The sequence below is a fragment of the Poecilia mexicana genome, unplaced genomic scaffold (genome assembly GCF_051168715.1).
Source record: "Poecilia mexicana isolate PSO_F unplaced genomic scaffold, ASM5116871v1 scaffold_21, whole genome shotgun sequence".
Taxonomy (NCBI): Eukaryota; Metazoa; Chordata; class Actinopteri; order Cyprinodontiformes; family Poeciliidae; genus Poecilia; species Poecilia mexicana.
The window spans coordinates 12539056-12551849 of record NW_028263390.1 but is presented as its reverse complement, the minus strand read 5'-3'; the positions used below and the strand labels follow the sequence as shown (position 1 = coordinate 12551849).

The 12794-nt window shown below is 41.7% G+C and overlaps 2 protein-coding genes across 5 annotated transcripts in view; one reads left to right on the top strand and one right to left on the bottom strand.

Annotated features, from left to right (window-relative positions):
- Positions 1-7920, top strand: part of daam1b (dishevelled associated activator of morphogenesis 1b) — a 49557-nt gene extending 41637 nt beyond the window's left edge. For 2 of the 3 annotated variants that reach the window (XM_014990192.2, XM_014990191.2), the window contains exons 16-26: positions 206-235; positions 1315-1412; positions 1489-1573; positions 1683-1789; positions 2432-2520; positions 3580-3748; positions 3869-3976; positions 4592-4652; positions 4786-4917; positions 5899-6069; positions 6591-7920. In XM_014990192.2, the coding sequence (XP_014845678.2) occupies positions 206-235; positions 1315-1412; positions 1489-1573; positions 1683-1789; positions 2432-2520; positions 3580-3748; positions 3869-3976; positions 4592-4652; positions 4786-4917; positions 5899-6069; positions 6591-6803 (1263 nt within the window). In that variant the 3' untranslated portion in view covers positions 6804-7920. The remainder of the gene's footprint in view (positions 1-205; positions 236-1314; positions 1413-1488; positions 1574-1682; positions 1790-2431; positions 2521-3579; positions 3749-3868; positions 3977-4591; positions 4653-4785; positions 4918-5898; positions 6070-6590) is intronic. The other variant, XM_088002140.1, reaches the window with a different exon arrangement.
- l3hypdh (trans-L-3-hydroxyproline dehydratase) lies at positions 7918-12268 on the bottom strand. Of its 2 annotated transcripts, XM_014990197.2 has the most exons (6): positions 11226-12268; positions 9931-10415; positions 9673-9842; positions 9389-9511; positions 9056-9193; positions 7918-8218 (listed from the first exon to the last, which is right to left on the bottom strand). In XM_014990197.2, exons 2-6 carry the CDS (start codon positions 10406-10408, stop codon positions 8093-8095), a joined length of 1035 nt encoding a protein of 344 aa, XP_014845683.2. In that variant the 5' UTR covers positions 10409-10415; positions 11226-12268; the 3' UTR covers positions 7918-8092. The 2 variants fall into 2 exon arrangements, with proteins under 2 accessions (XP_014845683.2, XP_014845681.2); XM_014990195.2 differs by lacking the exon at positions 11226-12268 and having other exon boundaries at positions 9931-10463.
- Between the last annotated feature and the right edge of the window lie 526 nt (positions 12269-12794).

The following is a 12794-nucleotide window of genomic DNA, read 5'->3' as shown; positions in this document are numbered from 1 at the left end:
CAGCATGTGACAATGAGCACACATTGATTAATTGAACCACTCATCCCGTCTCACTGCTGCTCACCTCACTACTGATTCATTGTCACTGAAGCGCCGAATGAGCTCTGATTCATTTGCTGTCTGCTCTTACGGGCTGCAATCACGTAACTGCTTTACTCATTTCTAATGAATGCTTCCATCTTCCCTGCTTCCTGCTGCATTTTAGGACTTCTTAATGATCAATAACAGCAAACAGGTGAGTTGATTTTTCTCTACTGTTGAGTATTTGGGATGTTTGTTGTTTGTGTGTCATGTTTGTGATGTTATGAGCTCATTGTGTGTCTCCTACAAAGCCGTGGTAGAGTTTTAGTCCCTCTTTTATGTTTTACTGTGTCTCTTCTCACCGGGTTAATACTGCCCAGTTGTTTATGGGATTTATAATTTTAAAAAGTCACTGGTTTATCATTTCCACGTGAAGGCAAGATGTGTGGTGTGGTGTGGTGTGGTTCTTTTGTTCAGAACCACACCTATCACCTCTGCAACAAAACGCTTCCTCACAATCTGGAAGTTTCCAATACATTTTGGAGGTTTCTGCATCCCTACGTTCAGTTTCAGCTTTCCTTGGGACGAGGAAACGTCATTAGTGTCCTCACCAGCCTCTCACCGTTAACATTTGGCATTTTGTATTTGTGCTGCATTGTGAAGAGCGCGCATCTGTTCTGGGTCTTCCCAAAAATCGCAATTTGGAGGTTTTCGCGCTTAACCTTAGCTTGGAACATCATGTAAGCCACAGACCTGAGCATAAAGCTGAGTTTTCCTGCTCTTTCTTTTTTTTTTTCTTTTTTTTTTCCTGGAAAAGCGGGGATTAATCACGTCAGCATCCTTGCTGGCAAAGCAGCGGCGGGACCCCCCCTCCCATCCATAATAGTTGCAGACAGTCTGTGGACCTTTCTGCTTCACATTTTCTGTTTTAAATCCCCCAAGAACTACTCATCATGACTAAGCAGCCACTACTGTTACCAGGCCATTCACACCAGAGCCAGATACGCTACCAGCACGATAATGAACCACCTCAGATGTTTAGTGCATGCTAAACAAAGTCTGGGAACTCTCAACTCAACTCTTATAATCCAGCATAATGGGGAGCGCACTGTGTTCTTGGCGCACCACAGAGGACCCCTCTAGGGCTATCCACTTTCTGCCAGATTTTTAGTATTATTTCTGATCTTGTTATGCAGTCTTAGTCTGGTGAAAAATGGGGCTTAATCAGTGTTTTGCTTCTGTGTGTCACCTGCCGAAATAGTTTACTATCGCTCTGATCCTAACCCTGAACAGAAAGAAGCAGAAGACGACACCTTGAGCTCTAAGAAAGTCAAGGAGCTGTCGGTCATCGATGGTCGTCGGGCTCAAAACTGCAACATCCTGCTCTCACGGTGAGTTCAGACGAAACCGTCACGCCGAGCGGAAACAAAGCGCGTTTTCAACTGACTCACTTGTTGTGTACTGCAGACTGAAGCTCTCGAATGAGGAGATTAAGAGAGCCATTCTTACCATGGATGAGCATGAGGACCTTCCTAAAGACATGCTGGAGCAGGTATGGACACGGAAGCACAGACGTACCGAGCGAGAAACGCCCGTATTGTGCTGTACACATCTGCTGCCTTACTGCCGGATTTGTAAACATCCTCACTTTGCTCGATCAGCTGCTGAAGTTTGTTCCTGAGAAGAGCGACGTGGATCTCCTTGAGGAGCACAAGCATGAGCTGGATCGCATGGCCAAACCTGACCGCTTCCTCTATGAGATGAGCAGGTAATTACATTTGCCGCCTGCAGGATCCTCCTCAACGTGAGAGCCGGGAGCTTCAGGTTGGCGGGGCTCAAACAATAGACTTTGTTGCAGAGAGCACAAATAAATAAATAAATGAAACAACACATGGGTTTCTACTTAGGAGGGAACAATAGCTGAGTGTGAATCACGACTTCTAAATTTGGGGGATGATTAAATAGAAACAACAATGTAGTAAGAGTATTTTCATTCCTAATTTGCAATCAGTTATGTAAGCTGTAAAAAAAACTAAACCAAAAAAAGGAACATATGTTATAACATGTAATAGCTGCAGAATATATATGTTTTTTTTTCTAACAGATATTTAAAAAGGCTAAAAAGGATTGCTAAAATGTAAAGTTTTGAGGTTTTATTTTAAGAATCTGTCAACTTTTCATAGAGTCTTGAAAGAACTACGCATGTCACTGTGGTTGTCATAAGCTTCGGATTCTGTAGTTTATTGCTCTTACGAACCCTGCCAAAAATACTTCCACTACCACAAATCTTATGTCATTAAGTGAGATGAATAGTTTTGGTTTTATGAAGGGTCTGTTTTGTGGCTTTTCAGTAAATCTATTTATTTCCCTATTCATATTTAATTTCGCCTGCTCTTCGTCTTCCTTTCAGAATAAACCACTACCAGCAGAGGCTTCAGTCGTTGTACTTCAAGAAGAAGTTTGCAGAGAGGATAGCTGAGATCAAACCCAAAATTGAAGGTGAGCAAATCCGTAGAATGAGATTTAACTTCACTCGGTCATACTGATTGGCATCCCTGGTAAAGAAGTGCCTTTTAAAATGAATTAATCTCTTATTGCAGTAGCACAAGCTTAAAATAAAAAGTTGGTTGGGAGTGATGCAAGAAAAACACCTGGGTTGTCTTGCACTGGGACTGTAACTGGAACTGTGTACATCATCAGTAAGATAAGACAGCCTCTTTTCAGATGTTTTTTTTTTTATTATTTATTTTTAAGGCATTCTGTATATGTGTTCGATATAGCTTGTGATTAAAAGAAATAAAGTCAACCCACCAATATTCTGCCCTGAGGCCCCTCTAGTGGTAGCTGTAAATCTGCAACTACTATGAAGTGTACGTGTAATCTCTTAAGGGATAAAATGGTAAGTCGAGTGAAGGATGAGTGATGCTGTGGGCCTCTTTCTCTTTCAAAGGCCCACAGCATTTGAATGTTGTTCAACAACATTCAAATTGTTGGAATGTTGTTAGCCTGCATCCCATCATCGACTCTATGAAATACCAGGGTGAGTGGAGTGTGAAAATCTGGTGGCCTCTGCCAAACAAAACATAAGAAAGGCCGTGGTGGGGGTTTTCTGGATTAAAATGTGGCCAAATTGACACAAAAATTGTTCACCAGAAACAAAATTTTACTTAATTCTGTGGCCATCTCAGTCCCCCAAACTGAAGTAGGACCAGAAACGGCATCAGAAAGGGCCCATGAGTCTGGACTGTCTCTCCTAAACAGAAATCCCCTGTCTCTGTAAGATGCAACCTTGTGAAATGTTATAGAGGACCAGGTGCTGTCCTATTTGCAAATGGGATTGTATAAAGTGTTAACAGCTGGAGAAAATAAATGTGCTCAATATAACGGTGGGATCTTTTTTCAGGGTGGGATCGTAATACTTCAATAAAAACTAGGATCTGTTTTAGGCTTTTTCCATATTTTTCCCAGGGTTGACAGTAAAAAATGTCTGGATTTGTTTTATTTTATTAATCCACACTCCTGTCATTTTGACGCAAGCTTCCCATTTCTCTGTTTTAGCTCTCACTAAGGCTTCCAAGGAGATATTACACAGTAGAAACCTGAAGCAGCTGTTGGAGGTGGTGCTTGCTTTTGGAAACTACATGAACAAGGGTCAGCGAGGGAACGCTTACGGCTTTAAAGTGTCTTCGCTCAACAAGATCGCCGATACCAAATCCAGTATTGACAAGTAAGTTTGTCAGCAGTACCACTGACTATATCCAAGTATGATAAGGAACTGAGAATGTTTTATTTTTCTGGTGAAGCTCCATTAATCAAATACAAATACCTTTGTGCCTCTTTAACTCAGGAATATAACTCTGCTGCACTACCTGATCACCATCCTAGAGAAGAAATACCCCAAAGTCCTCAAGTTCCAGGATGATCTGCAGAGTGTCTCCGAGGCAGCTAAAGTCAAGTATGTAAAAAAATATATATATTTTATTTTATTTTGGCTAAATTGTTCATAAAACTATGTTATTTTTTTGGGCTACTGATGAACTCTGGATAGTTTCATCAAGGACTAAAGTCTTCCATCCTACCGCCATGCCACTCTCATTTTTTTTTTTTAAATAGATGGATGCAGAGTTTGAGTTGCATTCTTGAGTCATCTTTAGACAGCTACATCATTGTGGTGCTCTTTAACCATTACAAGTAAAACACACAGTGATTGTGTGGAAAACTAAGACTTTCAACTGCCTCCATTCGCTGTCATTATGTTTTACTGCACGGATCACTAATTTAACGTGTTTTCGTGACAAAGTAACAGTTTAAAAACAAAGCATAAATGATGCCATTTATGTATATAGAGAAATGTGAGATTTTTTTTTTCCACTTTTGTCACTGAGATCATTTAAATCTCTGGGTATGGTCCTCATCCGTTAGGTTTCAAAGCTAATACCTTTCGATTTATTTTTCCTATTAAGGATATAGTTAAGGAAGCACCCAATCTTCACAGTCTGCTATTAAACTGGTTTTAAGGATGATTACTCCTCTCTGTAGGCAATTATCCACTTTCTCTATTTTATTCCAGCATGACAGAGCTGGAAAAAGACATTGGCAACCTGCGCAGTGGCTTAAAAAGTGTTGAGAGTGTGAGTCATACATTCATGTTACTATTACAGCAGTTACACTTTTAAAAATAACACATTCTCAGCCTTTTAAAATGTTGCTCAATTTACATTTTCTTCTTTTGATAATTTTTTTAATTTTATTTTACAATTACAGGAGCTGGACTTCCAGAAGAATCGCCCGCAGGAAGTAGGTGACAAGTTTGTGTCAGTGGTGAGCCAGTTCATCACGGTGGCCAGCTTCAGCTTCTCCGACGTGGAGGACTCTCTCGCCGAAGCCAAAGAACTGGTGAGTCGATCCGAAAGGGTTGATTTCTGGAGGAAACCACATGTGAGCTGACAGGAGCGCATCACTGTCACTCCAAGACACGGGCGCTGAAAGCTCTCTTCTGGTTCCCTCTCGGCGCAGCTGTTTCTACACGTCTCGTTGACCCCCATCAGTCACCTCTGTAGGAAAGCGAACAGCAGGGGGTGGGGGGAAGCGTCTCGGCTTCCTGCTGCGGGACCCCTCGTGCGTTTTATTGGGTCCAAGAAACAGGAGCACAAGTCTAGGATCATTTCACGCTGTGGGATTACACCTGCCAGCTGCATAAACACGATATTTCACGGATGCTTTGTCTTCCTTAAAGTAAAGCGCCAGTGTTGAATAACACAGAAGAAGCTTTAGTTTATTGGGTTGATTAAAGTATTACTGCTTAAAGCCTGGGCATGTTTTTCCCTTTTTATCTGAGATTATGACATCAGACCATTGAATTTATATAAGTTTTGTACATAAAAGTGCATTTAAAATATCCATATGCTGTATTTTCTTATTTATTTCCATAAGATGTTAGAAAGACGACCAAAATGATGAGGTGACTTCTTTAAAATCCTTTAAAAGCGTCTTTGATCTACCTTATGGTTTTCCTGTCAGAGTTGCTGTAAACATCTCATTTTTAAAGGTATATATTCTCAGCGTGACCTCACATCCGGACGCTCTCCTTTTTAACTAGCTGCTCAAAACACCCAACAAACACATTGCCTTAATTTGGGGCTCTGGCTCCAGCCCCCCGACCTCTGCTCTAATCAGTAGCCAGTCATATCTAAGCTTAACTTGGGCTTCAAAGCTCCCGACTTCTGCTGCCCTGCTCCGATTTCAAAGGAGCCGAAAGCTTAACGAGTCTCCTGTAAAACGGTAGAAGACAGAGGAAGACGTGCTTCTGCTGACTGCGGCAGTAAATCTAATCCCCTGTGCCCCCTCTCTGTGTTCCTCTTCGCTTTGGTCCTGCAGTTCCTGAGGGCAGTGAAGCACTTTGGGGAGGATGCCAGCAAGATGCAGCCAGATGAGTTCTTTGGCATCTTCGACCAGTTCCTGCAGTCGTTCACGGAGGCTCAGCAGGAAAATGAGAACATAAGGAAACGCAAGGAAGAGGAGGAGCGCAGGGCCAAAATGGAAGCTCAGGTGTGTGACGTTGTTGACGGCAAAGTTTTGGTTTAGGGGCATTTATGAACCATTTACACTTTCACTCAGAAGTCTAAATGCACACTTGTACTCTTATGACAATTTTCGATTTTTTTCAAGGGTGAAAAGTTCAACAACCAGGTGCACAAGTTTTCATTTTTGTACATTTTCTCTTATCTGCAAGACTCGGTTTAAAATCTTTAAAAGCCCCAGACGAACATAATTAAGAGAAAACCAAGTTGCCAAATTGCTGTGCTTAAACTGATACATTGGCAGCAATGTAATAATTGAAGGAAGAGAGGAAGGAAGAAACCTGTTCATCGAGTCAGCTGTTGCTAATTTAGGTTCAGCAGATGAATGAAAACAAATGAAACTGTTCTACAGGTTTTATGCGCAGGAAAACCAACACTTTATTAGATCTAAAACAGTGCTGTGCTGGAAATGATTCAGTCTCTTGTAAGTTAATGAGAATCCACTTGGAGAGATTTATAAATGAGCTGCTTGTTCCTGCGTGTCACCAGCTGAAAGAGCAGAGGGAGAAAGAACGCAAGGCCCGGAAGGCGAAGGCAAACGGCGAGGACGACGGCGGCGAGTTTGACGACCTGGTGTCTGCGTTGCGGTCGGGCGAAGTGTTTGACAAGGACCTGTCCAAGATGAAACGCAACCGCAAACGGATCAACAACCAGAGCACGGACTCGAGCAGGGAGCGGCCGGTCACGAAGCTCAACATCTAAAACGTCCGTCCCCGCTCGCTCGTTGTTTTCTTCTTCACCATCGGTTTCCCACTGGGTCAAACTGACCTCCGCATTCCTCCTCACCTTCATCCACCACCACCCAGATAGGCTTGAATAAATCATGACCTCGATGCAGAGCCATGCACTACACAACACATTCAGTAACTTGTATTTTTGTTGTTGTTTTTTTTTTTATCTTATTCTGTTAGATTGCCATAAGAGAGGGGGCGGAAACCAAACACTGATTAAACGTTGACCAAATCAGATCAGCTTGTTCAGACAAAGCTGGAGAACAGCCTCCCTCCAGGTGTGGGAGATGCTTGCGGTTGTTTGATAAGATCCCTTTTCGTGCTGCTTTTCTACATCGGAATCTATGCACAAAACTGAAACGTGCAGCTTTTAGACTCATCCGGAGCCGGGAGAGGCCATTTTGTACAGACTGATTTCATAGATCGAAAGGCGGCCAGGTTCTGCTACCTGTGGTGTCCCAGACAGACTTGATGCTCTGCTGTTGCAGAAACATCAGAGGACTGAGACTCTGCGTTGTTGGGACACAAACTGAAAGTAATAGAGAAGCAGGGATTTTTCTATTCATTACTGATGGGGAGCATTTATAATATATATGTGTGTATATGTTTCATTTGAACATTCTCCTGTTAAGAGCTGGCCTTGACTGTGTTGGTTTTTCTTTGTTGGGTGGGGTACTCTCACAACCTGCAGCCTCTCAACATGTGTGAACACTCATGTCATAAACAGCATATATCCAAATATAAGGGTGTGTGCTTGCACACACACACGCATAGAAATGTATAATTCTTATGCTAAATGCCATTTTAAGAACAGAAAACAATTCTTGAACTATATTTCCCTACCCATAATGAGAGTTGCCCCACTTTAATGTCGTTATTTGAACAAATTAAGTATGTTTTCAGCACACTGGCTGGACTTACACTGCATTTAAAAACCCATGTATAGGTAACTATGTATTTGAATTTCAGCTCTGTGAATCGATCCAGCGTCAAAACATCCCCACTCAACTTTTATAATTTAAATACTGCCTTCCATTTGATCGGATATTATTAATAATAATAATAGTAATAATAAATGGGAGAAATTACGTTTGAGTTCTGTGTTTATTCAACTTTAACATGTGTTTTGGTTAAAAATCTGTAGCTGAACATCTCGCACCACAAAATCTTTGACGCTCACATCAACCTGACCTCTGGCTCCACCTAGTGGTCGGGTCGCTGTATTTTCTAAGGGGATTTCACTTCCAGTGACGACAACGTTCACTTTAGCAGAAACCCGTGGGTCAGCTCGTCTTGCGGCTCCTGTACGAAGCGTGAAACCCCGGTGTAGAAAGCTCGGCCGGCTACTTCCACCACAACTGCCCTGAAGTCGCCGCATCTGGTCTCCTGAAGAGAAACGGAAACGACAAGAGTTCACCTCGGACTTCCGGGGAAAAGGTTTGTGGGGGGTCGACACAGGAGTCGCCATCGGCTCATAAATCAGGTTAAAGCTCAGCTTAAGAGTCAGAACTGGTGGTTTTAATAAGAATGACGAGAGCTTAGTTTTGCTCATGTAGTGAACGTTTAGTCAAAGACGGTAAGAGCCAAAAATAGGGGGGGGCGGGGGGGAATCTAAAATGTGATTTTAGGTCCATTTGAATCTGTCCAATTTTATTTTATTTTTATTTTTACTTGCTTGGTGGGGACAAAAAGAGAGCTGAAAATTACCATATAAATTTGTACTTTTATTTTTATTTATTTATTTATTTTTATTTATTTATTTTTATTATTTATGTTAACCTAAAAATCTAGAACCAACAGCATTGATTTAGTGTAAATAATCTAGACAGTCTTTTGCTTAAACATGACACGGTTTAAGATCTATTCATTTGGTAAAACTTTGTATTTAATCAATAATTCTATGCACCCAGTAAAGAAAGCTAAAAAGGAAAACAGAAAAATAATATATTTAAAAAATACTAAATAAAACTTTCCAAAACGCATGTTTTTTATACAAACATATTAAAAAATGAATGATTTGAATGTAAATGGCTGCCACACTGATTCAAAACCACATATAATTGTCTTTCCTCTTTACGACTAGGCACTATATTGGTTTTTACCAACGACATAAAATGCTAATAGAATAAATTGATGTTTTCGCTTATAATTTGACAAAATGTGGAATTGTTGGGGACTGAATACTGTTGCGTAGAACTGTATCTAGATCAAAATTTCTCTTACCTCAACAGCTTTTCCTGTAAACTGGGATCCGGTGGCGCCGCTCTGAAATGTCCTGGTCTGGTTCAGCTGGATGAGACCTTTGTGGTACTGAAGAGCAACTCGAGCTGTAACACCTGAGCCAGTAGGGCTTCGGTCCACCTGGTGGGAAACGAATTACACGTTTAAGAATGCATGTTTTATCTCAGTACAGAAATGAGAGCTTAAAATATGACATCTGCAAAAACCAGAGACTGAGGGATGGAGAATGGGGGGAAAAAAACCCGAGGTGGATTGGTGGAAGGGAAAATGGACGATGTGAAGCTGGTTTTTCCAGATTGTGCAGGGACCCTGAACCTGAGCTTCGGCGAACACGCAGATGTTGGCGGTGGGCTCGGGTGAGAACTGGTCTCTGCCGTCTGTGAGGATGGTGCCGTAAAGGAAAGCCAGGTCGTCGCTAACTGGATGGTGCAGTTTCACCTACCGAGGAGAAGAGAAAGGAGGAGGAGAATGTGGACACACAGGTATGTGGACAAGCTCGTAGATAGCATGCACATGAAAAGAAAGCACTCTTTCTATTAACATTCCTGTGGCTGACTAGATAGTTTCCTTTTCAAGTGTAAAAGGAGAAAGTTTCCTACCTGGGATTTAACGGCTCTAGTCACTGCCGTTGCTGCGTCCACCAGAACCCGAGTCCTGGACTGCTTCACATCCAGACCAAACCTCTCTGCATCAACAAAAGCATAAAAAGCTCCCCCGTAGCTGATGTCCACCGTCACCTCACCAAATCCTTCCACCGTCACCGTCACATCTGGTGTAAAGTCATCTAGTCAGACCTGTGGAATATAAAACCACCTGACCACAATTTGAGTGTAAAAAAAATAAAAAAAACCTCCCACCTGTTGCAAAGGCAAACGCCGGCACACTCAGAAACCTCACCGCTCCTGTTTTACCAGCAGAGTACTCCACAAAGGCCTTCACCAGCCCACAGGGGCAGTGGATGTTCACCTGCGTCTCCGGCGAGCGCGGCTCCTTCACCAGCTTGTAGTCCACGGCGAAGCGTCCCAGGGCGATGACGGCATGTCCGCACATCGTGCTGTAGCCCTCGTTGTGCATGAACAGCACCCCCAGGTCGGCCTCGGGCGTCTCGCTGTCCACGATCAAGGCCCCGTACATGTCGTAGTGACCCCGGGGCTCGAACATCAGCACCTTCCTGAGGTGGTCCAGGTGCTCGCGGGCGTACCTGCGCTTGGAGAGCACGCTGTCACCTCTGACCTCTGGGTAGCCGGCGACAACGATGCGGAGCGGCTCCCCTCCTGTGTGCATGTCGACCACAGAGAGCTCGACTCCCTCGTGAGGAGGAAGCCGCAGCTCCATCTCTGAACTGCTCAAAGACATAAAAATGCACGCAAGGTTTCAGCATCATTTGGACCTGATAAAAGTTTAGTTCAACGCCTCCTCACACCGCAGGAGGAAGGAAAAATAATACACGATATCACCAAATAATGGAGTCCACCCTTATGTAGCGTATCTCGGTGTAAATCCAGATGTTTGAGGTTTGAGAACAGTAGTGGACATACAGTATCCTGAAGACCAAGGCACACAAGGAGGCCAGCTGAAAAGTTTAAACCGAGGTTCAAATCTTGGAATATTGGCTTGTCTTGGAAGATTTCCTAAGCCCTGTTTAGGAGTTTAGTTCAGTTGAAAGTATATTTAGGACTTGGACACTCTGTACATTCTGTTTGAGCTTCAGCTGCTTTGCCAGAAGAATCTGTAAACATTTCCATTACACAGAAAAAACCTAAAGCTGTAATCGGAGCAAAAGGCAGCTTTAGAAATGCAGGCTAAACTTTTTGCTATTGCTATTTGTATCAAAGAATAAATTAAATGTAAAACATGCGTATTTTACAATGGCTTCACTTAAAACCCAAACAAGATGGGTTAAAATTTGGTGTTGACCAAAAGTGAAAAAGTTAAGGGGAGTGAAAAGCCTTAATTATAAGGCGGGCGAGCAGGCATTACGGGTTGGTCTTTTGCAGAAGCTTACATGGTGAGTTTTCATTTTTATTAAAAGACGCTCATCAACAACAAAACCAAAGCAAGAAACGGCTTTAAAGTTGTAGTAGCGACCAACAGCAATACAGGAGCAGAGACAGTCACTTCAACATAAAAACAAACGGAGGAAAATGTTTACCTGATTTTTTTTTAAAGTTTCTTAAGTTTCTTTGTTTCTTGCAAAACTTTAGAACTTTTTTTTCATTCGTCTTCCAGTTATTTTGTTACCAACACAAAACGGACTAGGGAGGACTGAAAAAAGGTTCAATAGCGCCACCTGTTGTTCTGGATGACTAAACGAGGTTTAAGATGGGATGGTCCAGTTTATATAAACAAAAAAGGATTTTGACACAAATAACCATAACTGGGAGTGATACACCAATTATATATATTTTTAATAAATAAAATAACAGAAGGTTATCTGGGATTTAAAAAATAATAATACTATTATATCTAATTAAGCCTTTACGGTGAAAATAAAACAAAAATAGTAAATAATAAAAACCAACCTTAAATGTGCTGGGTGTGTGAAATAAAAAGCAGACCACCACATTTTATTTCACATTTAAAACGGGGAAAATTATACTTTTACACAGAAGATAACGAATGAAGACATTTTTATTCATCTGCAATCTGAAATAAATAATAAAACTGTGACAAACGATATTCTAGGTCATATCACAACCTTTCATATTTCCATGCATATTTTTTTTTTTTTTTTGGTGTGCTGGGAGTTTTAGCTGCTCGTCTTTAGCAAAAACAGAGTTCAGAATTGTTTCCAACTTTCACGAGATAAAGATGTGCTACATAGGAGACTAAACAACAGATGGTGAGCAGGAATCTGTTTTCATTATTCATTTCACAGCTGACAGGCTCCCTCAGATGCATGCAAGGTCGCTAAATAGATCTAACGTAGGACAGATGTACCAAATCGGCCAGCATGCTGACATCACAGCCCACACTAACTTAATCGGAAGTCATCTAAAATTAAATGCCAATTATTTAAATCGTCTACCTGTAATAAGCATACCTGAGCAAGTTTAGTTGCATGTCAGAATAAATAGTGACTTTAATACAGTTCCGTTTCCATATCTAAATTATACATTACAATGCTGCAATCCTTTCTATGTGCATGGGTAAATCCGTTTGTTGAGCACTTCAGTAGTTAAATGTGTAGATCACTAATATTTCTAATATACTGTTATGTTTTTCACCCTTTAGATTTCCATGCTCTACTAGTCTGTGTCAGAACTTCTAAATGATACTAGTGTGGGAAAAAATAAAGGTCAACCCTAACAGGTACTTAGCTGTTCAACCTTGATCAGTGCACCTCTGTGGGAGGATTTTACTTTATAAGGCACATACAGTTACCTGACTCCAGGTTGTGGTAGCTTTAGTGAGGGATGAGGGGACATTGGGGAGACATTAGACAAAGTGACCGATCCATTGTGCGCGTGCAAATGTTGAGCATGTTCCGATCTTACGGAGAGAACAAAAAGTCCGAGCGGCTCCTGTTTTCTCTGAGACACAAGCAGATGAACGACAAAAATATGCGCATTGACATTGGTAAAGTAAATAGTTCAAGAAGCCATGCTGTGCTTTGTTTTTTTTTTGTTTGTTTTTTTTGACATCTTAATAAAACTGGATTATAAACGGTCTCTGGCATGGTTTCCTCACAGCTCCTTCAAAGCAACGCTGAAATAACTCT